General features: G+C 39.2%; 1 protein-coding gene across 7 annotated transcripts in view; it reads left to right on the top strand.

Moving 5' to 3' along the window:
• MTDH (metadherin) overlaps nt 1-27,766 on the top strand; it is a 57,840-nt gene that overhangs the window by 22,338 nt on the left and 7,736 nt on the right. Inside the window, exons 3-10 of one of the 7 annotated variants that reach the window (XM_040972621.1) lie at nt 4,738-4,822; nt 5,460-5,636; nt 7,015-7,080; nt 8,340-8,576; nt 11,985-12,074; nt 14,091-14,189; nt 22,707-22,831; nt 25,300-25,407. In XM_040972621.1, coding sequence (XP_040828555.1) covers nt 4,738-4,822; nt 5,460-5,636; nt 7,015-7,080; nt 8,340-8,576; nt 11,985-12,074; nt 14,091-14,189; nt 22,707-22,831; nt 25,300-25,407 — 987 coding nt within the window. The remainder of the gene's footprint in view (nt 1-4,737; nt 4,823-5,459; nt 5,637-7,014; nt 7,081-8,339; nt 8,577-11,984; nt 12,075-14,090; nt 14,190-22,706; nt 22,832-25,299; nt 25,408-27,766) is intronic. The other 6 variants (XM_040972623.1, XM_040972622.1, XM_040972625.1 and 3 more) reach the window with 6 other exon arrangements.

Genomic DNA, 27,766 nt, shown 5'->3' on the forward strand with positions numbered 1-27,766 from the left:
TCTCTGACATCCTTGATACAATACATTATATTCATCTAAACAAGTGCCCTCTGACCCAGGATGGCTGCTTTCAGAATGAAGAGCATGTAGAAGGCCCAAAACAAAATAATACCCTGGTAGCAGACTTTTTTTCCTTGATTATTTCTAAGAGTTAATTATTTTTATTGGGAAGTCAGGTCACATTTATGGAGAGGATAGGCAGAGATCTTCCATCTGCTGATTCACTCCCCCAAAGGCTGTACAGCTAGCTAAGCTAAGTTGGGAGCTTCTTCCAAGGTCTAACGTGGGTTCTAGGGCCTAAGGCTTTGGGCCATCCTCTGCTGTTTTTCCTAAGCCATAAGCAGGGTGCTGGATGGGAAGTAGAGCAGCTGGGATATGAACCAGCATCCACATCGGACCCTGGTGCTTACATGGTGAAGATTTAACCATTGACCTATCGCAGTGGGTCCTGGCAGCAGACATTTAAAACAGGTGTAAGCCTAAGCAGTTCTTAGCAAAATAGAGCACATGAATGCCCAGATGGCTTACATGGTGTTGTTTTACCTTCTACAATACATATTTACCTCTGGGGGCCTTTTAAGCCTGGTCTACAACTCCAGCATCCTGTATGTTTGCTACAGTCCTTATATGCATGTGAGAGACTGCAAAGAAGCTCCCGGTTCCTTGGCTTCCACCAAAGGTCCAGCACAGTGCATAGCAAGCAAATCCTCCACCTGCTGACACCAGCATCAGTAGACTGCCATGCCAGGCTCCATTTGTCATTTTTGTCTCTTCCTTTAAAATTAAGGATTGTTTAAACAAGTGTCATATAGTAGCTAATATGTAGAAGAAAATCTTGCAATGAAGAGTGTGTTCTAAAAATCTTGTATCAGTGTGTAAGTTAAATCTTTTTGAAATGAGCATCATGGCACAGTAGATGAGACCATCTATATCTTGAGACACCTAGATTCCATATCAAAATGCTGATTCCAGTCCTGGCTGTTCAACTTCATTTTTAGTTTCCTGCTAATGTGCCTAGGAGGCAGCAGATAACGGCCCGAGTACTTGGAGTTCCTGACTCTTTACTGTAAGCTAGCCCAGCCTTGTTGCCTACTATGGGCACTTGGGGAGTGAACAAGAGTGGAAAATGTACCTGCCTCCGGTTATTTTGAGAAGTGAGTTAATTAGAATGCATTACATGATACTTGCAAACCAAATTGGCAAAAGCATTTTTAAAGTTTTGAAGTTTTGCTGTCTTTTTTTTTTTTTTTAGTAAATCCATGTGTTAAAGCACGGAGTGGGAGGCACCATAGCTTAATTGACTGAACTTTAGTCTGCAGTGCCGATATCCCATATGGACAGTAGTTCTAGTCCTGACTGCTCCATTTCCAATCCATCTCCCTCCTTATGGCCAGGGACAACAGCAGTGGATGGCTGAAGGAGCTTGAACACCTATACCCATGTGAAAGATCCAGAAGAAACTCCTGACACTGTGCTTCAGATCAGCCCAGCCTTAGCCATTGCAGCCATTTGGGAAGTGACCCAGCGGATAGAAGATCTTTTTCACTCTCTCCCTCCCTTTCTCTAACTCTTTCAAGAAAAAAAACATATTTGGGGAGGGAAAAAAGGGCCGACACAGTGGCTAAATTGGCTAATCCTCCACCTTGCAAGCACTAGGATCCCATATAGATGTCGGTTTGTTTCCCACCTGCTCAGCTTCCTTTCCACTTCCTGTCTTGCTTATAGCCTGAGAAAGCAGAAAGGACAGCCCAAAGCCCTGGGACCCTGCACCTGTGTGGAAGACCTGAAAAAAGGTCCTGGCTTGGGATCAGCTCAGCTCAAGCTGTTGTGGCCATTTGGGGAGTGAACCAGCATATTGAGGATCATTCTCTCTGTAAATTTGCTTTTGCAATACAAATAAATAATTAAAAAAAAAAAGAATGAAAAAAAAGAGGCCCAGTGCCATAGCCTAATGGCTAAAACCCTTGCCTTGGACTCCTTGGATCCCTTATAGGTGCCAGCTTGTATCCCACTTCCCTTTCAACTCCCTGCTTATGGCCTGGGAAAGCAGCAGAGAATGGTCCAAAGCATTGGAATCCTGCATCCGCATGGGAGACCTGGAAGAAGCTCCTGGCTTCAGATCAGCTCAACTCTGGCCATTTCGGCCACTTGGGAAATGAATCAATGAAGGGAAGGGCTTGCTCTCTGTATCTCTTTTACTCTGTAAATCTGACTTTCCAGTAAAAATAAATAAATCTTTAAAAAGAAAAGAACAGCCCTTAAAGATAAGAATTTCTCTGAACGTCTCATTACATTTCTCCCCACTAAATCAGTTTATTAGTGAGTTTTCCTCAATTTGTTTGTGTATCTCCTAAAACAATGTCTGATACATGGTTATTTTATTCATTGAAGAGAAGGCTAGTAATATAATCAACCCCAGCTCCATGTTCCCTTCAATAGCTTTAACAATAATTATGCACTGCAGTGATATGGCTGGAACAAATAGAAGTATGTCCACATAGTTATTTTGAAGTTTTTATAGCATATTAAATTCCATCTGGATCAGCATTATTTAATCTTTTAAAGATTTACTTGTTTATTTACTTATTTATGTGTTGATTTACTTATTAGAAAGGCAGAGGGAGAAGTGAAGAAAGCAAGATCTCCCAGCCACGTGTTCACTGCCCCAGGAGCCAGGACTGCCAGCCCCAAGCCAGGTGCTTCGTCTGGGTCTCCCAGGCGGCTTCAGCGCCTGAGCATTTTGCCATCCTCTGCTGCTTTCTTGGGCACATTAACATGAAGCTGGATCAGAAGTGGAGCGGCCACGACACAATCTGATGCCTGTGTGAGATGCAGGCAGTAGCTTAATCTGATGTGCCATTGGACTAGCACTTAAGAGGATTTTTTAATGTATTCTGTTTTATAGATAACATGCTTTTGATACTGAAAGGGTTTAGACTGATGAGTTAGTCCAAAGCCATTTAGATGGACTGTGACTAGTAAAATGTGAGGAGCCAGGAAAACAGGACATTCACAAGGTCAGGTAATGGAGGCACTGGTTTCATCACTGAACCCTGTGATCTTAGATACTTCATGTAGTAGATTTATGGCATCAGCTTCCTTATTGGTGTTAACTGTCCAACTTCAGTTATATTTTTTAAAAGATTTATTTCTTTTTTATTGGAAAGTCAGATATGCGGAGAGGACGATAAACAGAGGAAGATTTTATGTCCAATGATTCACTCCCCAAGTGACCACAATGGCTGGTGCTGTCCAATCCGAAGCCAGGAATCAGTAGCTTCCTCCATGTCTCCCACGCAGGTGCAGGGTCCCAAGGCTTGAGGCTGTCCTTGACTGCTTTCCCAGGCCACAGGCAGGGAGCTGTTTGGGAAGTGGAGCTGCCGGGATTAGAATTGGCGCCCATATGGGATCCTAGCGCATCCAAGACAAGGATTTTGGCTGCTAGGCTACCGCACTGGGCCCCAGATATATTTTTAAAACTCTGAGTTGTATACTTTGAAAGTGTGAATGGTATTTTATGTAGAGCCTAAGCTACAAGTTAATGAGAACATATACTAAAACAAATACAAGTCAGTTATGAATACAGTGAAAGAAAGTAAAGGCTTTTAAGAATACATGTTCTTTTGCTGGACAATCACTTTTGCGAATGCTTTCATTCCCCAGTATCAGTGGGCATTGGTTCCAGAACATTCCTCTGAAATCAAAATCTGAGAATGTTCAACTCCCTTATGTAAATAATAAGTATTTTAATCCCTTCTAGCCTGTCCTCTTACATACTTTAAATCAACTCTCAGTTAATGACAATACCCAGTACAACGTAAACAGTAGGTCACATGTATCGCTTTAAGAGATGACTCAGACAATAGTATGGACATAGTTCGGTTTGTTTGTTTCTTCCCCCAAAATATTTTCAATCCTTATTTAATTGAATCAGTACCGTATTTTCTGACAATACAGTTTAATTTTATTAATCTGGAAACACTATATTACAGTATATGTTATTTATAATGTAAATTGGGATAGCATAATGTATAAGAGCATAAACATTGGCCCCAAACAAGACCTAGTCCCTCATTGCAGCTAACTTGGGGTGGGCATTGTGGCCTAGAGGGTTAAGCCATCATTTCAGAAAACTCAACATCTCCCATGTCAGAGTGCTGGTTTGAATCCTAGCTTCTTTGTTTCCAATCCCGTTTCCTGCTAATATACCTGCTAGGTAGTGGTTGGAGTCCCTGCTACCCACGTGGGAGACCTGGGCGGAGTTTCTGGCTGCTGGCTTCTGTTTGGCCCAACCCGAGCTGTGGCAGCCACTGGAGGAAGGAGCCAGTGACTGGGTTAAGATCTCTTCCTCTTTCACTCTCTCGCTTTCTTTGTCGTTTTCGCTCCCTGTCTCTGTCTTAAAGTTCTTATTACTAAAAAACGAAAATACTAACTTATGCGACTCAGTGAAGCCTATTTAGTATCTTACCTCTCTAAGCCTCTGTTTTCTCATCACTACTATGATTTTTCTTTGTCCCTTAGGAAGAATTAAGATAATGAGTATAAAGTACTTAGCACAAAATAACCATTCAGTTAATAATAACTTTATTATTATTGCAACTTAATGTTACATTTTAAAAACCAACATGCATTGAATTTTCTTAGTTGTCAGCATCATACATTTCATTATCTTTTTTACTGACTCCTATTTTCCAAAAATATATCAAAGTGTTAAGTAACATTCTATTTTACTTTCAGTCAAAGAAAAATAAGAAGAAATCAAAGTCAGATGCTAAAGCAGTGCAAAACAGTTCTCGCCATGATGGAAAGGAAGTTGATGAAGGTACTTAAGCAAGGGAAGGGACTATAGAAACCTCTTCATCGTCTTTTAACCAAGGTGTATTATAAAAGCTGCATTTGTTTTGTTTTTGATTGTAGATTTTCATATACAAATTTGTGGGATTATTAGCAAACATTTTGTTGTCTAAATTAAGAACCTAATAGTGCTTTTTTAAATGATACTGCTTTGAAATTTAGATTTAGCTGAATATTTTGAGCAACTGAAAAGCCACTTATCTTTGTTTAGAAGTATTTTCCTGTTAGATATTATCGTCCCTGGAAGGCTATGTATAAGATTTTTGAAAGAGCCACTTATTATTGTCATTTACATCCTTTTTTTAATAGTTTATACATAACACTCTCATCACGTCTCAACAGGTAAAAGTATGTACATTCTAAACCATAGATGACAGATTTGATTTAAAATTTTAAAAACACCATAAATAATAGTTTGTTGCCTAAAACAACGTGAGATTAGAACAGTTTTGTAGTATGAATTAATACACCCAGCCCTCTGGGTTTTTAGCTTAATATCTAAATTTATCATGATATTTTGTATGCCCACCCCATTCTCCCCAAAAATCTACAACCCTTTTGTCTTGCCCTTACTGAATAATATTTTTTTTCTGGGGCTATGTTAGGAGCCTGGGAAACTAAAATTAGTCACAGAGAGAAACGACAGCAGCGTAAACGTGATAAAGTGGTGACTGATTCTGGTTCATTGGATTCAACTATCCCTGGGATAGAAAATACCATCACAGTTCCCACCGAGCAACTTACAACTGCATCATTTCCTGTTGGTTCCAAGAAGAATAAAGGTATATTAGTGGAACATAAAAGAGTGGTACATCAGATCAAACCTCTTTTAACCAGATGTACAAAATATCACTATGTCAAAATCTATTTTAAACTGCTAACATCATTGTGCTGATATACCCTTCTTCGTGAGAATATTGTGAACCATGTACAAGTTTACCTAGCACCAGCAGTGTTACTTCTTACATATTGCCTAATGAATGGCCTGTTAAGCTGAAGTTTGCCTTTCTGCCTTGAGTCATATGAGAAAATGATGTTGCTTCTTTTTCTTGTGTGTATTGCTTTGCCCAAACTCTCTTTTACATCTTCATTTCTTAAGTGGATAAGATATTTATAAGCGGAATTGTTTATCACCATCTGCATGTTGAGCATTTTCATTCCAAGATGAAGCAAGCATGTTCTTCTGTTTAGTGTAGTTTCTGCCTGGGCCTCTTACCCCCCAGCTTTTGAGAGTTGCGTTGATATTTGATAAAAGGTTGTGAGGTTAATATTGTTCTTCCCCAGTTTCAGATAGACACACTCCCGTTGCTGGTGGCCTCTTGGTAGCTTTTTGCAGTGCCATCATTTTTTATCCCAGAGAAAACAGTCTACTCAGTATGCCTCAAGAAATTGGCTTATCGTCTTTCCTCCTTTTCTAATGACTTTCCCACCTCCCCATCACTCAGTTATTTTGAAACCACTTAGCCTTATTACTTTTTACTTTTTGCTTGGTAACTTGTAATTTATTGCCATGATTAATCAATGACTTCTTACTCATTTTCGCTGTCACTTGTTAGCTGTGCTTAAGTATTTTTGTTGGTGACCCTGTTTCACTGTCTTGTGCATGCCTTCCTTGCTAGCACACTGCTATGTCATGCTGGTTTTTTGATACATTGTGGTCATTTATGCTTTTTAGCGTCAGAAATAGTATTCTCGTGTTATAACATGTAGTCTCACCTCTTGCCATATTTCCTAAGTCCTGGTTCCAAATACCAAAACAGTACTGAAGTTGATGTGTTTGCTTCCAGGATTGTTGAAAAGGCAGCTGGTGTTGTTGAGAGGTGGCAAAGTTGAATCCAATTACAGAGCCTAATTCTCCAGGTCCTACTGAACAGATTCTTATTTACCATTACAGAATAGCAAACTCGATTTATATCTGGGCAGTTGTCCAGGTCCTTAATTGGCTTTTTAGCTGATTAATAAGAATATGGTAACTAGAGAACTCAATTCTTTGGACATGCGAAATGTGTTGTAAAATTGGCTTCCAGTGTAAGAGTTCAACACTGAAAGAAGCAATTTATGGAGGATAATAAGTAAAAAAATAATTTGTATGTTACTCCTAATTTAATGTGCATAGTGGCCTATTTAGTGTTAAATAAATTTTATTTCTATTTCAACCAGGTGATTCTCATCTAAATGTTCAAGTTAGCAACTTTAAGTCTGGAAAAGGAGATTCCACACTTCAGGGTGAGAGAAATTACATGTAACTTAAAGTGAAGGCCCATCAAAATAGAAACTTACATACATGTCTCTTTTCTCACATGAATGATGCAAAAGGAAGGAAAAGGCTTAAAATTATTTTTAATTACTAAAATAACATAATCACAATCCAGAGAGTTTTGGAAAATAAATTTTAAAAAAAGATCACTCCCACTTCTCACAATCTTTGGTATGTTCTAGTTTTTCCCCCCATATATGAGAGCAACATGTAAATTGAATTCTTATTTTTATCACTTAAGCAAATTGAGAACGATCTTTGTTGAATGCAGGTTTAATATGGGATAAAAGACTTTAACTTGTATAGAAAGAAAAAGACCTTAGTTTCTATAATTTTGAGAATTAATTTCTTAACAATATCAAGTGTTTCACAATAAATGAGCTATGGTCTGAAGTTATTCAATACTTCACAAAATAGAAAATAGATTTTGATTATTCATTCATGAAAATGATTGAATTAAGCAGACTAGTTTGCCTGGCTAGAAGAGAAATGTGTTGTGGAACAAAAATTCAGAAATGAAAAAAACACCTTCTCAAATTGGGCGTGCACTGAAAGTATGAAGCCTTGGTTCTCAACCATGACTATACGTTATAGTCACCAAAGGCATGTGAAAACATGGATGGCTAATTAAGAGGGATTGTGTCCATGTGTGCACACATGCCTATGTCTGAGTCTGCAGTGAGTACACATGAAGTCCTAGCTCCAGTTCGAGTCTTGATTTTAACTGATTCTGAACTTAAGAATCAGTCTGGTTTTTTGTTTTTTTCAAATCAGTTTGTTTTTAAGAAATTTCTCAATGGATTTTAATGTGCTGCCAAGTTTTAGAACCATTGCTTTATACATAATATAATGTGTAAATATTAAAGGAAAGAACATCTATCTAAGGAGAGATGTTTATATTTTTAGTGGGTGAGTATTCTGAGTATACCAGAATATGTATCATTTTTCTGTTTGCTTTGTTGTACTTCCTTTGAGCAAGTCGTTCTATTAAAAATATCATTGGTGTGTATGTTACATTCAAACCTTTAGTTTTTAAATTAAAAGGCATTTGTGCTGATCATGTCACTTTAAAATTCTTATTTATCAAGTTCAAGCTACTTAAAAGACAATGGTGGGGAGGAGTGAGTGAGATGTATAAGATGAGCAATTATAGAAACTTAAAGACATCCATTTAATAAGCTATCATGTACCTGATTTTTCATGGTTTTTTTTCTTCTTCTTCTTTAAGTTTCTTCAGGGTTGAATGAAAACCTCACTGTCAATGGAGGAGGCTGGAATGAAAAGTCTGTAAAACTTTCCTCACAGATGAGTGCAGGTGAGGAGAAGTGGAATTCTGTTCCATCTGCTACTGCAGGCAAGAGGAAAGCTGAGCCATCTGCTTGGAATCAGGACCCTGGAGATAACAGTACAAATGGAAAAGACTGGGGAAGGAACTGGAGTGAACGTTCAATATTTTCTGGCATTGGTAAGAAGTGTAAGAAAAATTTTTTTGAAGTTCCTTTAAAATTGCTAATCTGGTACATAATATCTGGTGAATATTACAGGAATGAAAAAACAAATTCATGAATACCAAGTTAGTAGTGCCATAAAGATATAATCCTAATAATGAGCTCATCAGAGATCTTTTGCATGGAACAAATTGAGAACTAAAGTGAATAACATTTATCTCCTAATCGGTATCTAGTGTTTTCATATGCTTCATTACATTTAATTATCAGTATAACAAACTGGTACAATTGCTGTGTGATAAATAAGTAGCAAATGTAAGTACAGGTTACATCATCCTTGTTAGGATATTTTACAGTCAGCAAAATGCCTATGTGTAGTTGAGTTGTCCCCCTGAATTTTAATAGCTGAGAAGCTTATTTCTGTTGTCAGCTATCTTCACGTGTATATGTTATAGAAAAGAAACCCATGTTAAATGTGGGAAAACCGCATTGACCTTATGCCAGCTTGTGGTAACCACTGTAAGTTTTTGTATTTCTTTATGGTCTCCTCTTCCCCATGTACAGTTTAGTTTTTTTGTTGTTCAAATAACCCAAATTAACTATGCTTTTTTTTCTGCTCACTTAACATTGTAACATAAATATTTTCATTAAATTCATTTAATACCTGTTGCACATTTAATGAGTATTATATAAGTACAGCGTGATTTACTTAACTATATAGATAAGTAACTTTTTACCCATTGTAAATAAGGCTCACATTAAGTATTTCATTCTGTGTTGTTCCTTCAGGATGAATTCTTGGGAGTGATTTTAGAGTAAAAGAAATGTGAATATTGATATTACTGTGCTCTTCACTCAGTATTTTCTATCAGAGTTACTCTATCTTATAATCTTAACATCAGTATAAGTGCCCATTTGTTTAAAAAAAAAAGTTTACTGAGGTGGTGAAGGCTTAGTTTTTCAAGAAACATCTTCTAATTAGATACATTTTGATTAACTTTTTTAGAGTCACTGTTGAGTTTGAATATTTCTCCACAACTTGTTGTTGTTTATGAAGGTTTTTGTTATTGTTACTGTTGGTTTGGTTTGGTTGTGGGTTCTTTTGTTGTTTTTTAAGATTTTTTTTTTATTTGAAAGCATTACAGAGAGTGATCTTCCATCTGCTGATTCACTTCCCAGGTGGCCATAGCAGCCGCGATTGGGCCAAGCTCAAACCAAGAATTTCATCTATATCTCCCGCATCACGGGTGGTATAGGCCAAAGCACTTGGGTAGTCTTCTGCAGCTTTTTCCAGGCCATTAACTGGATCAGAAGTGGGACAGTCAGAATTTCGAACAGAACATATGTGGGACGCTGGCATTATAAGAATCAGCTTTACACAAAACGTCAGTCCCGAATTCTATGTATTTTTCTTTATTTTTAAGATTTGTTTTATTTTTATTGGAAAGTCGGATTTATAGAGAGGAAGGGAGACAAAGATCTTCCATCCACTTGTTCACTCCCCAAGTGGCCACAAGAGCTTGAGATGAGCCTTTCAGGAGCCGGAAGTCTTCTCTGGGTCTCCCACAAGGGTGCAGGGTCCCAAGGCTTTGGCTCATTCTCCACTGCCTTCCCAGGACACAAGCAAGTAAATAGATGGGAAATGGAGCAGCCAGGACATGAACGGGTGCACAGATATGGAATCCTGGCAAATGCAAGGCGAGGACTTTTGCCACTAAGACATCACACCAGGCCATCTATTTATTTTTTAATTCTTTATGTTCTTTGTCATTTGTCTTTTTTTTTTTGAAAGGCAGATTTATAGGGAAAGGGGAAGAACAGAGAGAAATGTCTTCCATTCACTGAATTACTCTCCAAATGGCTGCAATAGCCAGTGCTGAGCTGAGCTAAAGCCAGGAGCCAGGAGCTTTTTCTGCTTCTCCCATATGGGTGACGGGTCCCAAGCACTTGGACCATCCTCCTTCCAATGTACCATGCCATAAGCAAGGAGCTGGATGGGAAGTGGAGAGCCAGGACGTGAACCAGCGCCCATATGGAATACTGGTACTTGAAAATGAAGGAATAGCCTGTTGAGCCACAGTAGCAACTCCCTGCTATTTGTCTAATGGCCCCTTTTATTGTGGTTTTTTGTAATCAGATTATAATTGTGCATTACACGTTATGTTTTTTTTTCTGCTGTGCTTTTTTGCAAGTATTTTTGTTAGCTTTAAACAGAAAAAAAAAGTAGCTTCTTCCATCTTTAAAAAAAACTCTCAACAAGCAAACTCTAAATTTGCTAAGATTGTTCTTAAGCTTAGTGTCTCCTCCTCCTCCTGCCATATCCCCATAGGTAGCAATATAAAAAATATTTGTAAGGACACTCAATAAATTCTTAACCTCGTGTTCAGCAGAGAAGAGAACACATTCCTGTGCTATAAAGCATTCTGACATATTTAATTAAATAACTAGCATAATGTTATGGAATAATGTTAGGAACTATTATCTGACGTCTACAGTTTACTTATAAAAGTTACCTAGCATTTCATGAGTAGGTCAGAGATTGCATTGTATTTGCTCAATATTGCTACAGATAAAATTAAGCAGCAGATTTGAATTCCCTGCCTGTATGGATTAGGACCTTTATTGAAATCATATGGGAATATGATATATGTTAAACTTGCATTTAGTTATTCTGAAGAAAAAGGTATTACTACTTTCATGGAAGTGTATGTTCTGTATAATACAACCATGAATTTAGAAATAACAGCTACGTATCATTTAGCATTGGGGAAAATTGGTTTACGTATAACTAGGTTATTTCTAGCATGTGTGAACATCAGTGTGCTTATACCAACTAAAATGAGGCTGTGATGTCACTAATAAAATCCTTCAGGAGCATAGTTGTATATGTAGCCTGCCACTCAACAAAATTTAGTATTGCACACAGCTGTATTCATATAAGAAATTTCTTGAAAATATAAAAAAAATTGTATAGTAGAAAAAATGAATATGCACCAGTTGAGCCAAACTTTCTGTGGACATTAAGCTTAGTTACTTGTATGTATCTGATATTTAAATTGTTGTAAGAGTTCATTATAAAGAATGAATGTCAAGTGTTAAGTTAAATGCCTAAATCCATCTAGTTATTTAGTGCCTTGGTGAAATGAAGAGTATAAATTTTAGAAACTGACTTGAATTCCAGTCATGGCTCAGCTATTTCCTAGCTATCAGCAAGTCATTTAACTGCTGAAGTACTAACTGTAAGGTTGCTGTAAGGGTTAGAAATGCGTGAGGACCCAGTCACATAATAGATATGCAGTATGTAGTAGCTATTACTATTGTGGTTCTGATTTCTAAATTTATCTCTAAATTTGTTGCCATAGTTTAAATTTGTATGAGTTTCATTGCAAGTTGAAGGTTCCAAGTGACGTTCTTTATTTTAACAGCTGCTTGGTCTAGTGTGGATAGGGGGATGAATACTTCTGAACAGAATTCTGCTTCTTTTGCATCTCTCACACTTAACTCTGCTGTTTCTGGTATGTGAAAAACAGTCTTTCATTTAGTTAACAAAAAAAAAAATCTGTTTAAATTAATTGTAGTGCTTGTTATTTGAAAAACAATCAGAATCAAGTACTGCTATCAAAGAGTAGCAGAAACCTTTTAAAAAGAAAAAGACAGGGAAACCTGGATGTTTATATACAAGTGATGAAGCGCTTTTCGTAGGGAAGAGGAATATATTGGTATGCAATAACTGATGGATAGTCTTTCATATATTCTGATCATATTGCTAGTTGCAATCTGACATTTCTATTCACCATTAGTTTATAGCTAACTCTTTCAGGTTATATGAACCTTTGTGATAATTCTACCTTGAATATATATTTTAAAAATGCAACTGTGAACCATTGTCATTTTGGAATTACTTAAATAGTATGCCTTTTAATAAACATACAGAAGTAACAAAGGTACTTCAGAAAGTTCATGGAAAAATAGATTTAACTTATGATCTCTCATTTTGGTGGAAAAAAAATCGAAATTTGTAGTTTTTGCATAGTGTGCACTTCCCATGAATTTATTGAAGACCCTGGTATATCTACTTAACAAATATTACATAAATGTTGAATACTTTGATGTACTGGTGGTTCACATTGGAATTCATGGATCCAGTAATCACTATATTTCCACCATGTCTAGAATCACTAGCCTGGAATAAGAGTCAGCAAACTTTCTATAAACAGCCAGATGGTAAATGCTTTCAGCTTTATAGGACACATTGTCTCGTGTAGCTTCACAACTCTGCCAGTGGAAAGCAGCCAAAGATGATACATAAGCAAATATTTGGGTCTGGTTCTGAAAAATTACTTTTAGTTCATGAACCATACAAAAATGAAATGGTTGGAATTGACCTGCAGATTGCAGTTTGCCAAACCCTGATCTCATGCAGTATATATATTAGTTCCATAGGTCCAGATTAATTGCTTTCCTCTTGTAATTTTGTATAGCACAGATGCTGTTTTTCTTCTAAGTTTTATAGGGTTGCTCTGTTTGTTAGAATTTACACCAAAACAATATTAACTGTTTGGTGTATATATCAGTTACTTTAGTGGAATGTTAATGTGGTCAATTATAATAACCAAGCAGAAATGGGAATTAGAATTCAGATGTGAAGAAGTAATTGTATTTAAGCCTTTTATAGTAGTAGGTGTTTTCTTAACCATGTCAGCGATTGTGAATTCGAAGTGAATATGTATCAGTTAAGGACTTAGACATAGAAGTTCAGTAACTGTGATGGAGAACCACTGGCTTACATTTGCATTCTGAAATGAACGTGGCAGTAGAGCAAGGGTTTATGATGTGGAGCCCATTAACTTATGATCCTGAAAGAATTCCTTTCAAATTTGTTGCTAGCTTCTACGTAGTAGGCCACCACTGCTTTTGTATTACTAAGGAACTCATGAGATCTCTTTACCCCGCCCCTCCAAAATAAAACAGAAATAACAAAAACAAAGCTTGGAAGGTAATGTTCTGTTTTCTTTAAATGCACCTCCAGCAACGTTTGTCTCTGGCTTCTCTCTGCCTCACCTCTCTGGATGCTGACCTGTCTAGCTAGCTCTGCTTAGCCAGAAGGCGTTAGCTGACTCAGACATTCTGTAGTCCTGTCTCTCAGGCTTCAGAGCTTCTAGTTACACCCTGAAACATCCAGGACTAAAATGATAAATAATGGGGACTTCTTTTGTGCTTGATTTTTTTAAGAAGAAAATCTCACTTCTTAAAAATTTATAGCTAAATGATTAGAAGTCTATATTGTGAAAGACAAAATATAATGGAGAGAAAAATATACTTCTGATCAATAAATTAGATGATTATTATACTTAATCTAAAATTACCCTCAATTCTCCTTTTCCTTTTAATTTAACACTTTCTAATATCTGAATTTTCCTTTCAGGAAAAATTTTAAAAATAAGGTCTCCATGTGCAAAGTATAAAAATATTGTTAAAACATCGTTAGGAAATTTTTTTTTGAATTTTATTGCATTTGTTTTTTGTTTAAGGGTCAGCCGCTGAGCCAGGTCCTCAGTCTGCTGCTTCTGATTATCAGTGGGATATTAGCCGTAATCAACCCTATGTCGACGATGAATGGTCTGGGTTAAGTATGTCCTTTTAAAAATTAGCAATTTTGGTTTTGTTTTCTGTTTTTTAGAATTTTCCTTCTCACACCTGAATTCATGCTTTGTTTTAACTTTAATGCTAATTTCATGCTTGTAAAAGTCATTGTGAAATTTACATTTAACACTAAATGTACTGCTTGAAATGTAGTTATTGCATATTTAATTAATTCTAATTGCTCTGCAGTATTTTTTGTTAGTTTTCATTTTAAATGTTCAGTTTGTTCTGCTTTTAGTGTAATATAGTGAATAGAATATACAGGAAAGATTGAATTTGTGGTACGGGCACATTTTTGTACTGATAGAAAGCCACTCTCTTAGCCTAGTTTCAGGTAGGAGCATGGGAAACGTAAAGGCAAGTGGTTTTTTTGTTTGTTGTTGTTTGTTTTTAAATAAAGGAAGGAGGTTCTCAGGTAAACATGGCTGGCCAAGCTGCTATTGCAACTTTAGGCTGATGGCTGAAGGGCATTTGGAAGTGGTATTACAGTGCTGCAGGATTCAACAAACTGGGGTTAATGCGAAATGATACAACGTACGAGGATGAAGATGTGAAAGAAGCCATCAGGAGGCTCCCTGAGAACCTTTATAATGACAGGATGTTTCGCATCAAGAGGGCACTGGACCTGACCATGAGGCAGCAGATCTTGCCCAAGGAGCAGTAGACAGAATAGGAGGAGAATAAGTTCTACCTTGAACCATATCTGAAAGAAGGTATTTGGGAAGGAAATAATCATGTAGTTGATGTCTGTAGGTGCAGCTGTCCTGAAGTATTTTTACCATGTTGGTTAAATGTGAAGCACAAGAAGGATGTGTTACTTTAAATGTCTACTATAATCATTAAACAGTAATAATGAAAGAAGGAAAGGACATTCAGAAGGTTCACACAAGCTTTTATTTCAATAGTTAGCATATGATGCCTTAAATAGATGACCTGCATATCTGTCTATATGTAGGCTTTCCCCCCCCCCCATCTCAGAATTGACTCTTCTGAATTTTTATACATCATCCACTGTTTCTTTTTATTTATTTATTTATTTGTTTATTGTTGGAAAGTCAGATATACGGGGCAGGGGCAGGGAACAGAGAGGAAACTCTTCTGTTCACTGATTCATCCGCAGGTAGTCACAGTGGCCAGAGCCAAGCTGATCTGAAGCTACTGTACTGGGCGCATCTTGCACTATTTGTTTATTGCCCTATGAGATTCTCTAGCATTGTGTATTTGACCCCAAAATAGTTGAAGACGTTCCTGGCTCCTGGCTTCATATTGGCGCAGCACCAGCCGTTGTGGATGCTTCGGGAGTGATTCAGTAGATGGAGTAGATGGAGGATCTTCCTCTCTCTCTCTCTCTCATCATCTCTGTGTATCAGACTTTGCAATAAAAATAAAATACTAACTAAATAAATAAATACAAAAAAGAGAGAGAGAGATCTTCTGTCCACTGGTTCACTCCCCAGGTAGCCATGACGACAGGAATTGAGCTGATCTGAAGCCAGGAGCTCCTTCTGGGTCTCCCACACAGGTACAGGGTCCCAAGGCCTTGGGCCGTCCTCCACTGCTTTTCCAGGCCACAAGCAGGGAGCTGGATGGGAAGTGGAACAGCCAGGATACAGAACCAGCTCCCACATGGTATCCCAGTGCATATCAGGAAATTGAGGTAAAGAAAACTTATCTAACATTTGCTCGGGCACCAGCTAGAGGTGGAAGGTTGGGATTGAATCTTGCTGGTCTGATCCAGATGTGATGCTCTGAACCCTTAACCTGGTACAGCCTTGGTAATGATGACAGTCACAGGGCACAAGTCTTACAGATGAGGGAGATGAAAGTGGAAAGCTAGCCTAGGACGGGGCCTTCCCTGCTGGCTGGAGACCAGGGAAGTTTGCAAGGGAATCTGTCCTGTTCCTCAAGTATAGCTCTGGGTGTCATAGACTTGGTCACTTATCTTGGAATCTGTATTGATTGAGGGTTAAATGGAGCAGATAATCTGTCCTGTTTACTGTTGTAGGCAGTTGTAACATTTCACTCTGTAAACACGAAGCCTACTTGTACATGACAACCTAAAATTCAAGGTGCTACAAAGGTATGAAAAATATAATCTGTGCTGTGAAAGAATAATTAGCTATGCAAAATACCATTGAGGAGTCTCTTTAACTAATTGAGCTTCTGTGTAACCTATTTTTGCTGAGGTTTTATTTTTTGTATTACAATTTTTAATGGGACTTTTTTTTGGGGTAGGGTTGTCATAGAATTGTTTTCAATTTCTACAGTACATGATTTTTTTTTTTTTTAGATTAGTCCACAAAATTGTAGCTTTACATTTAGATAATAATTAATATAGTGTTCTTTGGGTGATTATTTATTTAGGTTTGTTTATTTGAAAGGCAAAGTTACACAGAGAGAATGAGAGACAGGGCTCTCTTTGCTGGTTCACTCCCCACATAGTTCCCATGGTTGGGACTAGGTCAGGCCAAAACCAGGAGCCAGGAACTTCTACTGGGTCCCCCGCACAGATGCAGGGACCAGTGACTGCTTTCTCAGAAATATTGGCAGGGAACTGGATCGCAAGTGGAGCAAACCAGGTTTGACCAGGACCCGTATGTGATATGGCACTGCTGGCTGAGGCTTTACCTCAGTATGCCACAGCACCAGCTCTCTCCCTCTGGTATGAAATAGCCACATTATTAACTCACACAGAGACATGCACTACGCCCAAGTTCTTGAATAGGCATGAGATTGAGATCCTGTTTTTAAAGTCAGGTTCTGGACTTTAATTGATCTTGATCCTAAATGAGCAATGTCATTGTAACCTATGAAATATAAAATGTTTCTTGACATACTCGGAGTTCTGAATGGGCTATATCCTAGTGAAATGACTAACAGCATAGGCTTGGAGGACAGACATGGGCTTCAGTTTTAGCTTCCTGGTCTTTACCATTATCCAACTTACATGATTGTTCTATACCTCAGTTTCTTTGTCCATAAAATAATTTCTTTTTCCATAGAGTTTTTGAAAGGATTGAGTCAACTAGTATTTACAAACCACTTGGAATATGACCTTATACATAATATTCACTGAGTGCTGATTTTCCCTATATTATTACAATACTGTAGTGCCTCATAAGCATTCAAAAGTCCATCATTCTGCTGTGAAAGTGTATCCTGACATCACTGGCAGAGAATCCAGCATCCTATTGTTAAGACATACTTAACAGTTTCGTTGGGAGTTCATCTTTGATTTGGAAGTAGAGATGCATACTGCATTGTATCTTCACATCTGGATATGATAATATCTAATGCACAGTTACTATATATTCCCCTAAATGAAAATCCATAAAACAGATCGACAACAAGAATAAAGTTAGGGCCTGATATGGTAGCTTAGTGACTAAAGTCCCAGCTTGCATGCACCGGGATCCCATATGGGTGCCAGTTTGTATCCCAGCTGCTTTGATTTCCGATTTAGCACCCTGCTTAAGCCTTGGGACCCTGCACCTACATGGGAGGCCTGGAAGAAGCTTCTGACTACTGGCTTCAGTTCACCTCAGCTCTGGCCATTGTGGCCCCTTAGGGGGTGAACCAGTGGACAGATGATCTTTTTCTCTGTTTCCCTCCTCTCTATTTATCTGCCTTACCAAATTAAAAAACTAAACAAAGTTAGAGAATTCACAATGACATGAGGTTAAATAACATATTACTGAATGAGTATTGTGCCAATGAAGCAATGAAAAAGAAAATAAAAAACCTTCTTGGAGAGGTTAATGCTACTGTATAACCTGTGAGTCAGTGAAGAGTTCAATAAGAGAAAATAAACTATTTTGAAAAATGAAAATAAAAATATCCAAACCCAAGAAATGCAATGAAAACAGTATTAGAAGGGCTGTTGATCTTACACTTTGCATCGAGGTTGCCTTATAGAGAGAACATGATGTTTGTCCTTTTGGGATGACTAAAAAATAAATTTGTAGGGCCCAGCGCGATGGCACAGTGGTTAAGGTGCTCACCTTGCATGCCCGGGATCCCATATGGGCGCCGGTTCTAATCCCGATGGCCCCGCTTCCCATCCAGCTCCCTGCCTGTGGCCTGGGCCAAAGCTTGGGACCCTACACCTGTGTGGGAGACCCGGAAGAGGCTCCTGGCTTCAGATCAGCATAGCATCAGCCATTGCGCTCACTTGGGGAGTGAATCATTGGATGGAAGATCTTCCTCTCTGTATATCCGCCTTTAAATAAAAAATAAAATCTTTACAAATTGATTGTAATCATATAGACTCATAGCTTGAAAATGGCTTTAATATTATAGATAATAAAATTTTTAAGCACCGAGCCTAGCACAGTGACCTTATGGCTAATTCCTCACCTTTCATGCACCAGGATCCCATATGGGCACTCATTCATGTCCCAACAACTCCACTTCCCATCCCGTTCCCTGCTTGTGGCCTGGGAAAGCAGTAGAGGACGGCCCAAAGCCTTGTAACCCTGAATATGGATGGGAGACCCAGAAGAAGCTCCTGGCTTCGGATAAGCTCAACTCCAGGCATTTGTGGGCCCATAGGGAGTGAACCAGTGGATGAAAGATCTTCCTCTCTGTATCTCCTCCTCTTTCTGTTAAATCTGCCTTTCACATAGAAAGTAAATGAATAAATCACGGCCTGTGTGTACACATATTTGGAATGTGTTGTAAGGAAAAATAGTGGTTGGGCCCAGCGTCGAGGCCTAATGGCTAAAGTCCCTGTCTTGAAAGTGCCAGGATCCCATATGGGCGCCGGTTCTAATCTGGGTGGCCCTGCTTCCCATCCAGCTCCCTGCTAGTGGCCTGGTAAGGCAGTCGAAGATCGCCCAAATCTTTGGGACCCTGCACCAACATGGGAGACCTGGAGTAAGTAAGTTCCTGGCTCCTGGCTTCGGATCAGCACAGCACTGGCCATTGCAGTCACTTGGGGAGTGAACCATTGGACGGAAGATCTTCCTCTCTGTCTCCTCCTCTCTGTATATCTGATTTTGCAATAAAAATAAATAAATCTTTAAAAAAAGAAAAAATAGTGGTTTATCTACCAAAAAAATTTTCAAAAACCTACCTTAAGTGAGCAGTTACTGCATTGCTATGAACTGATTTATTTTTATGTATGTAATTTTTTTAATTGGAAAGTAAGATTTACAGAGAAAAAGATTTCACATCCACTGTTCACTCCTGAAGTGTCCACAATGGCCACAGCTAAGCCAATCAAAACCATTGCAAAGCAAGGACTTTAGCCACTAACCTACTGCACCGGGCCCCTAGTAGTCCTTTGACATTCACATTTATCCCATTGAGAATAAGCAACTTGGACCGTGCGTGGTAGCCTAGCAGCTAAAGTCCTTGCCTTGCACTCACTGGCATCCCATATGGATGCCGATGTGTGTCCTGGTAGCCCTGCTTCCCATCCAGCTCCCTGCTTGTGGCCTGGGAAAGCAGTCCAGGATGGCCCAAAGCCTTGGGATCCTGCACCCACGTGGGAGACCTGGAACAGGAACTGGGCTCCTGGCTTCAGATCAACTAGGCTCTGACCGTTGCGACCACTTGGAGGGTGATCAGTAGACGGAAGATCTTTCTCCGTCTCTCCTCCTCTCTTTATATCTGACTTTCCAATAAAAATGAATCTTAAAAAAAAACTAAGCAACGTAACTAAAATCACATTATACTAAAGAAGTGGAACAACATTCACATGTCCTGTTAGTCTAACCCCTTGCTTTTAACCTTTGTGATAATGTTACGTGATGCTGACTTGGGATCCTGTTCCTGAGAATGAGTCTAGAAAAATATGGAAGGAACTAGGTTTTTTTGTACTCTATTTTACATGTGTGATAACTTGTTCTGTGCTGTTCTCCTCAGTATCGATTCTTGGCTTAATCTTCATCCTATAATATTGGTTTAGCTTCTTTTCTTGTTTCAACAGCCCCTTCTTTATTTTGTTCTTAGCCACTGTCTTCTTTGGGGAACCTTAATTCTGCCAAGAGCCATGTGGATATTTATAACATCATTCAGAGGCCATAAAAAATTATCAATGTAAAATTTAATCTGCTGTGGATTTATTGAATTTTGAGTCCTTCCTGTGGTTGTCTTGTCAGGCCAAAATAAATGATTTTAAGGATATTAAGAAGGATCTGTATTGTGGCACAGCCTGGTAAGCTGACATCCTTTGTGTCAGTGAGTCCAGGCTGTTCTACTTTTTATCCATCTCCCTGTTAATGTGCCTGGAAAACAATGGAATATAGCCAAGATGTTCAGAACTCTGCAACCACAGGGGAAACCAGGGTGGATTTCCAAACCAGTTCTGACCATTGTGGGCATTTATTAAATGAATAGTTAGAATTGCTTCTCTTGTTCTGTCCCGCCTGCCAACTCTGCCTTTCAAATAAATCTTACTATAAATGTATACATATTTGTGGCCCAGCATTCTCTGCAGTAAGCATTCTATGACCTGGATATGGGAAGAGTTTTGTCTGACTCATTTCTGTATCTCTGGTACCTGCTGAGTTCAAATTGTAGTGCATAGTATTTTATTTCCACTATTAAAAATATACTTACTTGGAAAATGAACAATAAAAGGGAAATTTAACAAAAAAAAAATTTTTTTAAGTATATGCATACTGCTATACTTTGTATAAATTGTAAGATTATATTGTGGAATTTTGTTTTCTTTTCCCCCCTGCACACATCTTCTGTATATTCTTACAAAGCATGAATGTTTAAGTTTTGATAAAGCTGCATCAATATACCTCCCCTTTAACAAAAATAAGAATTCATATGTAAAAATGAATAACAAAAAAAGGCTGATTTATCACTAGTGGGAAACCTTTTTTCTGCCAAGGACAGTTCAGATACTATAATACCATTTATGGGCCATACAAAATTATCAGCTTAAAAATTTAGCCTGCTGTGGGCTTATTGAATTTCAGGTCCCATGTATAGTTGCTTGGCGGAACCAGACACAATGGCCTCATGGCCCTTACCTGATCAATGATCCAAATGTTTTCTACCCCTGTTCTAGATGCTAAAATGTATTATAGTGTTAAATTACGTATGGCACTACCCCAGGGATAGATCAGTGCAATTAAAAGTTCAGAAACGGGAGTCTTTGAAATAACTGAATATTACATCACAGTAGCATTAGGGGTTAATAGAAAATGGTTGGAGGATTTTAGCCAAGAATTGTTAGAACAACAGATCTTCCATATGAAAATAAAGCCCAGGCTCTGTCATCTTAAGCAAGTGTAAAATTAAACCTGACTGTGTAAGCAGATATTACAGGAGTGTATGGGAAGATGTGATTCGTGGAATCAGGAGAGAAGTACTGATTTGGAGATCTGCTTATTTATCTAGTACAAAGCCCAAGAATGTTTTTTTTCTTTTAGAATAAATTGATAGCATTACAGAGAAGTTTTGAAAGAAATTAGTAGCTCCAAGAGTGTAAAAAAAGGATTAAAATAACTTGGAAATCTGGAATAAAATCTATTTTAAAAACTAGGAGGGCCTGGTATGGTGGCCTAGCAGCTCACTTGCTGAATGAACCAGCAGATGGAGGATCTTTATGTCTGCTTCTCCATAAATCTAATCTGCCTTTCCAATAAAAATAAATCCTTTTTTAAAATTCCGTATATGGACATGTAAATGTATGCATTTCTTAAAATAACACATCAAAATGCAAAAATAGTCATTAATTGGTGGTAAGATTGCAAATGATATTTAATTAAAGGTTTTAAGAGATTGGAGCAGGCATGACACAGTAAGTAGCCTAGTGGCTAACGTCCTCACCTTGAACACGCCAGGATCCAATATAGGCACCTGTTCTAATGCTGGTGGCCTCGGAAAACAGTCAAGGACAGCCCTAAGCCTTGGGACCCTGTACCCATGTGGGAGACTCATAAGCAGCTCCTGGTTCCTGGCTTCAGATTGGCTCAACTCCAGCCATTACAGCTGCTTAGGGAGTAAATCATCAGATGAAACATCTTCCTCTCTGTCTTTCCTACTCTCTGTATGTCTGCCTTTCCAATAAATATAAATACATCTTTAAAAAAAAAAAAGAAGAAGAAACTAGGAAGCTCTTGATAGTGATTGAAATATAATACTGGTATTACTGCAAGATTTCTGTAACCAAGAAAATGAATTTGTTATCACAAAAATGTGATAATAAGGGCCAAAAAATTACCAGTTCTAGACCAACTGGAAAATAGGGAAAGGAATCCAAAATACAAATTCAGGAACTGCTAAAAGAATAGGGAGAGTAAAATTAGGTGGCTAATAAATTTCCTGGAGTATCTTAAAAGTTATTTAGCTAAGCATATGGCCAGCAAAATTTGGAGGATGATTGTTATCATGCTGTTGGTTTTTTCCTAGTTTTTGTAATGTACTCAGGAAAAGAAAAGCAAAAGTCTAAAATTTACCTTAGCTTTACAGAGTTTTAAGTTCTTATATTTTAGAGTATGGCAGAAATAATAAGATACCTAATTGGCACTGTTAAATTTTAGATGGTCTGTCCTCTGCTGATCCCAGCTCTGATTGGAATGCACCAGCAGAAGAATGGGGGAACTGGGTAGATGAAGAAAGAGCTTCACTTCTGAAGTCCCAAGAGGCAGTTCCTGATGATCAAAAGGTGAGTGGAGGGGTTTGTTAATGAAGGAGGCTGAGGGAGGAGGGTTCTGGGTGATGGAGCCTGCGGCTGGTAGAATGCCAAGAGAGACAGCAGTCAACAGCATTGAGAGTGCATGGCCAATCTAAGGTTGTTAGGCCTGAAAAGTAGTGCTGCATTTGCCCTATGGTATGTTGGAACGGTGAGAAGCCACATTGCAGTAAGTTGAGTGAATGAAGGAATAAAAACTAGTCAGAACGAGTTGTTTGTTTTGAAGTCTGGATAGGCATGTAGGTGAGGTCATAGATGGCAGCATATTCAGGGTTTGTTGGGGAGGGTTATTTGTACTGTAATGGTAAATGACATTTTGGTGTAGGTAGCAAAATAGCAAAAGGTCAAATACTCTGAATAAGCTACTGAATTGCTACACACAGCCATTGGTGATACAAACATGAGTCTTGCTTGAAAAATTAGCATTGGGCTGAATTACAGAGTGTTTAGATACCAAAGAGAGGGGTGGGTCCAAGGAGGGTAGGCAAATGGAGAAACAATCAAAAGAACATGTGAAAACTGGGTCCGGCATGGTAGTCCAGTGGCTAAAATCCAGTCCTTTCACAGGCCGGAATCCCATATAGGCACCAGTTCTAATCCCAGCTGCTCCAATTTCCATCTAGCTCCCTGCTTATGCCCTAGGAGAATGGTCAAAAAATGGCCCAGGGCCTTGGGATCCTGTACCTGCGTGGGAGACCTGGAAGGAGCTTCGAGCTCCTGGCTTCAGAAGATCTTTTCCGTGTCTCCTCCTCTCTGTGGATCTGATTTCCATTAAAATAAATAAATAAATCGTTTTTAAAAATTAAAAGGAGGGCCCGGCGCGGTGGCGCAAGTGGTTAAGGTCCTCACCTTGCACGCCCGGGATCCCATATGGGCGCCAGTTCTAATCCCGGCAGCCCCGCTTCCCATCCAGCTCCCTGCCTGTGGCCTGGGAAAGCAGTCGAGGATGGCCCAAAGCTTTGGGACCCTGCACCCGCATGGGAGACCCGGAAGAGGCTCCTGGCTTCGGATCGGCATAGTATCGGCCGTTGCGCTCACTTGGGGAGTGAATCATTGGACGGAAGATCTTCCTCTCTGTCTCTCCTCTCTGTATATCCGCCTTTCCAATAAAAAAATAATAAAAATAAATCTTTAAAAACACAAAAATTAAAAGGAACATGTGAAAGTTGAAGGGAGAAAAGAGTGTAGATTGGGCCTAAATAAATTTCCTGGTACGACCCCTTAACATACAACTGTCACTGAAATAAATGTTGAACTTTTAGTAAATATATAACCATACATCTGTTTTTACACTGAATTTCCCCAGGCACAATTATCAAAGTTAAATAGCCAGTAACTGTAGCCAGAATTTTTTAAGGGGTCCACATTTTGATGCTTTGAGTTAAGCTTCTTCCCGTATCAGAATGCCAGTTCCAGTCCCAGCTTGTCTACTTCCAATCCAACTTCTGACGCATCTGGAAATAGGAAGACAGCCCCTGCCAACCACTTAGGATACTCAGATGAGTTGCTTGCTTCCTCTGGCTTCAGCCTGGCCTACACCTGGCAGTTGTGGGCATTTGGGAAGCGAACCAGCAAATGTAAGATACCTATCTCTGTTTCTCTGTCTCTCCCTCTATCTCTCTGTCTCTTTCTGCCACTCTGCCTTTCTTATAAATAAATTTGTGAAGAAGGAAAGACTGTAGGACTGCTGTTGGTATAGCCAGTTAAGCCAGCACTTGCAATGCCAGCATCCCTATTGCAAATGCTCCACTTGTGATTCCAGCTCCTCGCTGATGGCCTGGGAAAATGACAGGATGGACCAAGGCAGGACATAGGGACTAGTGTTGTAGATCTTCCAACTGCTGGAGCCGGACAGCCAAAGCAGGAGCCAGAAGCTTCCTCAGAATCTCTCATGTGGGTACAGGATCCAAGGCCATCTCTGCTGCTTTCCCAAGTGCATTACCAAGGGGCTGGAACAGAAATGGATCAGCCAGGACTATATCCAGCTAGTGCCACAAGCAGTGGCTGCAGCCCAGCCCCCTAAAATATGGGTTATGTAATCAAGGTAGAGTGAACCATCAGGTTCATTCTCCATTTGACCACAGTTGCCAGGGCTGGGCCACACCAAAACTAGGAGCCTGAATCTGCACCCTGGTGTCCTATGTGGGTAGCGTAATCCCAAGACTGGGACCAGCTTTCCCAGGTACATTAGGAGGGAGCCAGATTGAAAATAGAGCAGTCAGGATTCAAACTAGAGCTCAAATGGGATGCTGGCATTGCAGGAAGTGGCAGTACCCAAATCTGGCTCCTTCATTGTGTTTTGAATGTGCAAGTTTTGGTCTGTTTTGTTATGTTTTAAGTCTTAATTTACATTTTAAGGGATAAAGACAATGTAGTGGTGATATTAATTCTGAATAATAGAAACTTGACGTGATTCACTTTAAATTTGTTTTTCACATCAGATTTCAGATGATGATAAAGAAAAGGGAGAGGGAGCTCTTCCATCTGGGAAATCTAAAAAGAAAAAAAAGAAAAAGAAGAAGCAAGGTGAAGAGAACTCTCCTGCACAGGTAAAATATCAACAGCAAGCCTTCCATACCTGCAGCTGGCAATATGAGGAAACGATGTTGGGTGTCTCAAATGAGAGGGAGAAGGAGGTGTCAGCGTTAAAGCATTTTAAAAATAATGTTCATTTAGATAATATACTGTAATTTAAAATTGTTCTCTAAAAACTAATGGCTATAGCCAAAATCTAAAAATAAATAAAATTCCAAATTATTCAAATGCATTCTTGATTATGTAATAATGAAATGAAAAGGGAAGTACAGTATTTTATAAATTGAGTGATTAGAAAGACCAGGTGTGTGGGTCCTGGGGATGGCATCGTGGAACCACTCCCATTTCCAGGTTCCCAGTTAGTCTGGCTATGTGGAAGGGAGCTCGCTCTTCCCGCGGACACGGGATATAGGACAGAAGGTAGATACATCACTCTGCCACCTCTCCCTTAGCAGTGACTGTGGATGGCTCAGGTGTCTATGATTTTCTCACCTTTAAAAGAAATAGATAATTAAGGATTTATTTTTATTTGAAAGGCAGATCTTACAGGGCGAGAAGGTAACACAGGTCTTCCGTGTGCTCGTTCGCTCCCTAGATAGCTACAGTGGCTGTCACACCAGACCCTGATTTCCCTAGCTTTTAAGTAAATTTTACAGTATTTTAAAACAAACAAACAGTCATATAATAAATACTCTTGCCTCTCAGTTTACTGGTAATTTCCTTTAACTAGAGGTCAAAAGGGGGGGGGGGCGTGGCACAATAGCCTACCAGCTAAAGTCCTTATTTTCCATGCCAGGATCCCATATGGTTGCCAGTTCTAGTCCCAGCTGCCCCACTTCCTGTCCAGCTCCCTGCTTGTGGCCTGGTAAAGCCATACAGGACAGTCCAAAGTCATGGGACCCTGCACCCACATGGGATACCCAGAGGAGGTTCTGGGCTCCTGGCAACAGATCAGCTCAGCTCCAGGCATTGTGGCCACTTGGGGAGTGAATCATCAGTCAGAAGATCTTCCTCTCTGTCTCTTCTGTATATCTGACTTTCCAATAAAAATAAATAAATTTTAGAGAGAGAGAGAAACTAAGGCTTCTAACCATCAGAAAAAACCCTTTGCATCCAACATACATTTTCTTTGGTCTCAGCTATATGGGATAAAATTAGATTTTAGTAAAGAAGTCAAACATGCTGTTTTGGGGGCCACTGTTGTGGCATAGATGATAAAGCCAGCTGCTCCACTTCTGATCCAGCTCCTGGGAAAGCAGCGGGAGGTACCAAGTGTTTGGGTTCTTCCCACCCCTGTGGAAGACTGGGTCACGTTTCAGGTTCCTGTCTGGGCTCACCCAACCAGACATTTGGGCCACTTGGGGAGTGAAGCAGTGAATCTCTGGTAAATAAATAAATTTCTTTAAAAGAAGGAGGAGGAGGAAGATAATCATACAGATAAATTTATTTTGTAATTGAAGAAATTAAGTCTCAAAATAACTATTGATTTGGCCCTGCATATACAGCTGGACAGTGACAAAGCCAAGATTGGAACTCCCTGTCTGAGCCTTTCTAACGTGTCAACCTACTGTATATAACAATTGCACTTACGTACAAACATTCCTTGCTTGGAGAAGTCATTAAGCAAAACGCTACTTTAAAATCTTAGGTCAAGCATGATTAGTTCATTATAAACTTTTTTCTTATATCAAAATTTATTTTTACTGGAAAGGCAGATTTACAAGAGAGAAGGAGAGACAGAGAGAGAGAGATTCAATCTACTGGTTCATTCCCTAAAATGTCCACAATGGCCAGAGCAGAGCCAATCTGTATCCAGGAGCCAGGAGCTTCTTCCTGGTTTGCCACATGGATGCAGGGTCCCATAGCTTTGGTTCATCCTCCCCTGCTATCCCAGCCACAAACAGGGACCTATATGGGAAGTGGAGCAGCTGGGACATGAACTAGCACCCAAATGGGATCCCAGCTCTTGCAGGGCATAGGATTAGCCAATTGAGCCCTATTATGTACTTGTAAAAGATTATTTATTTCAAAGGCAGCATGTACATGCATGCATATGTGAGACAAAGACAAACAGAATTGTCTGTGTTCTGGTTCACTCTCCAAACGCCCATGACAGCTAGGATGGGGCCAGCTGAAGCTTGGGGCCTGGGGCTCAGTCTGGGTCTTCCACATAGATAGTAATAAAACTTTTTTTTTAATATCAGATATGCTAGTTTAATTTATTGTATTTTAGTTTATTTAATTAGAATAGTTTTTATGGGGGAGGTGTTAATTTAAGGTTCATTTATTCTCAGAGAGTTACAGAGAGGAAGAGACAGACCTTCCATCTGCTGGTTCACTCCTCAGATGGCTCCAGCCGAAAGCACTAGGCCA

Source organism: Ochotona curzoniae, unplaced genomic scaffold (genome assembly GCF_017591425.1).
Source record: "Ochotona curzoniae isolate NIBS_2020 unplaced genomic scaffold, NIBS_Ocur_1.0 contig_2318, whole genome shotgun sequence".
Classification (NCBI taxonomy): domain Eukaryota; kingdom Metazoa; phylum Chordata; class Mammalia; order Lagomorpha; family Ochotonidae; genus Ochotona; species Ochotona curzoniae.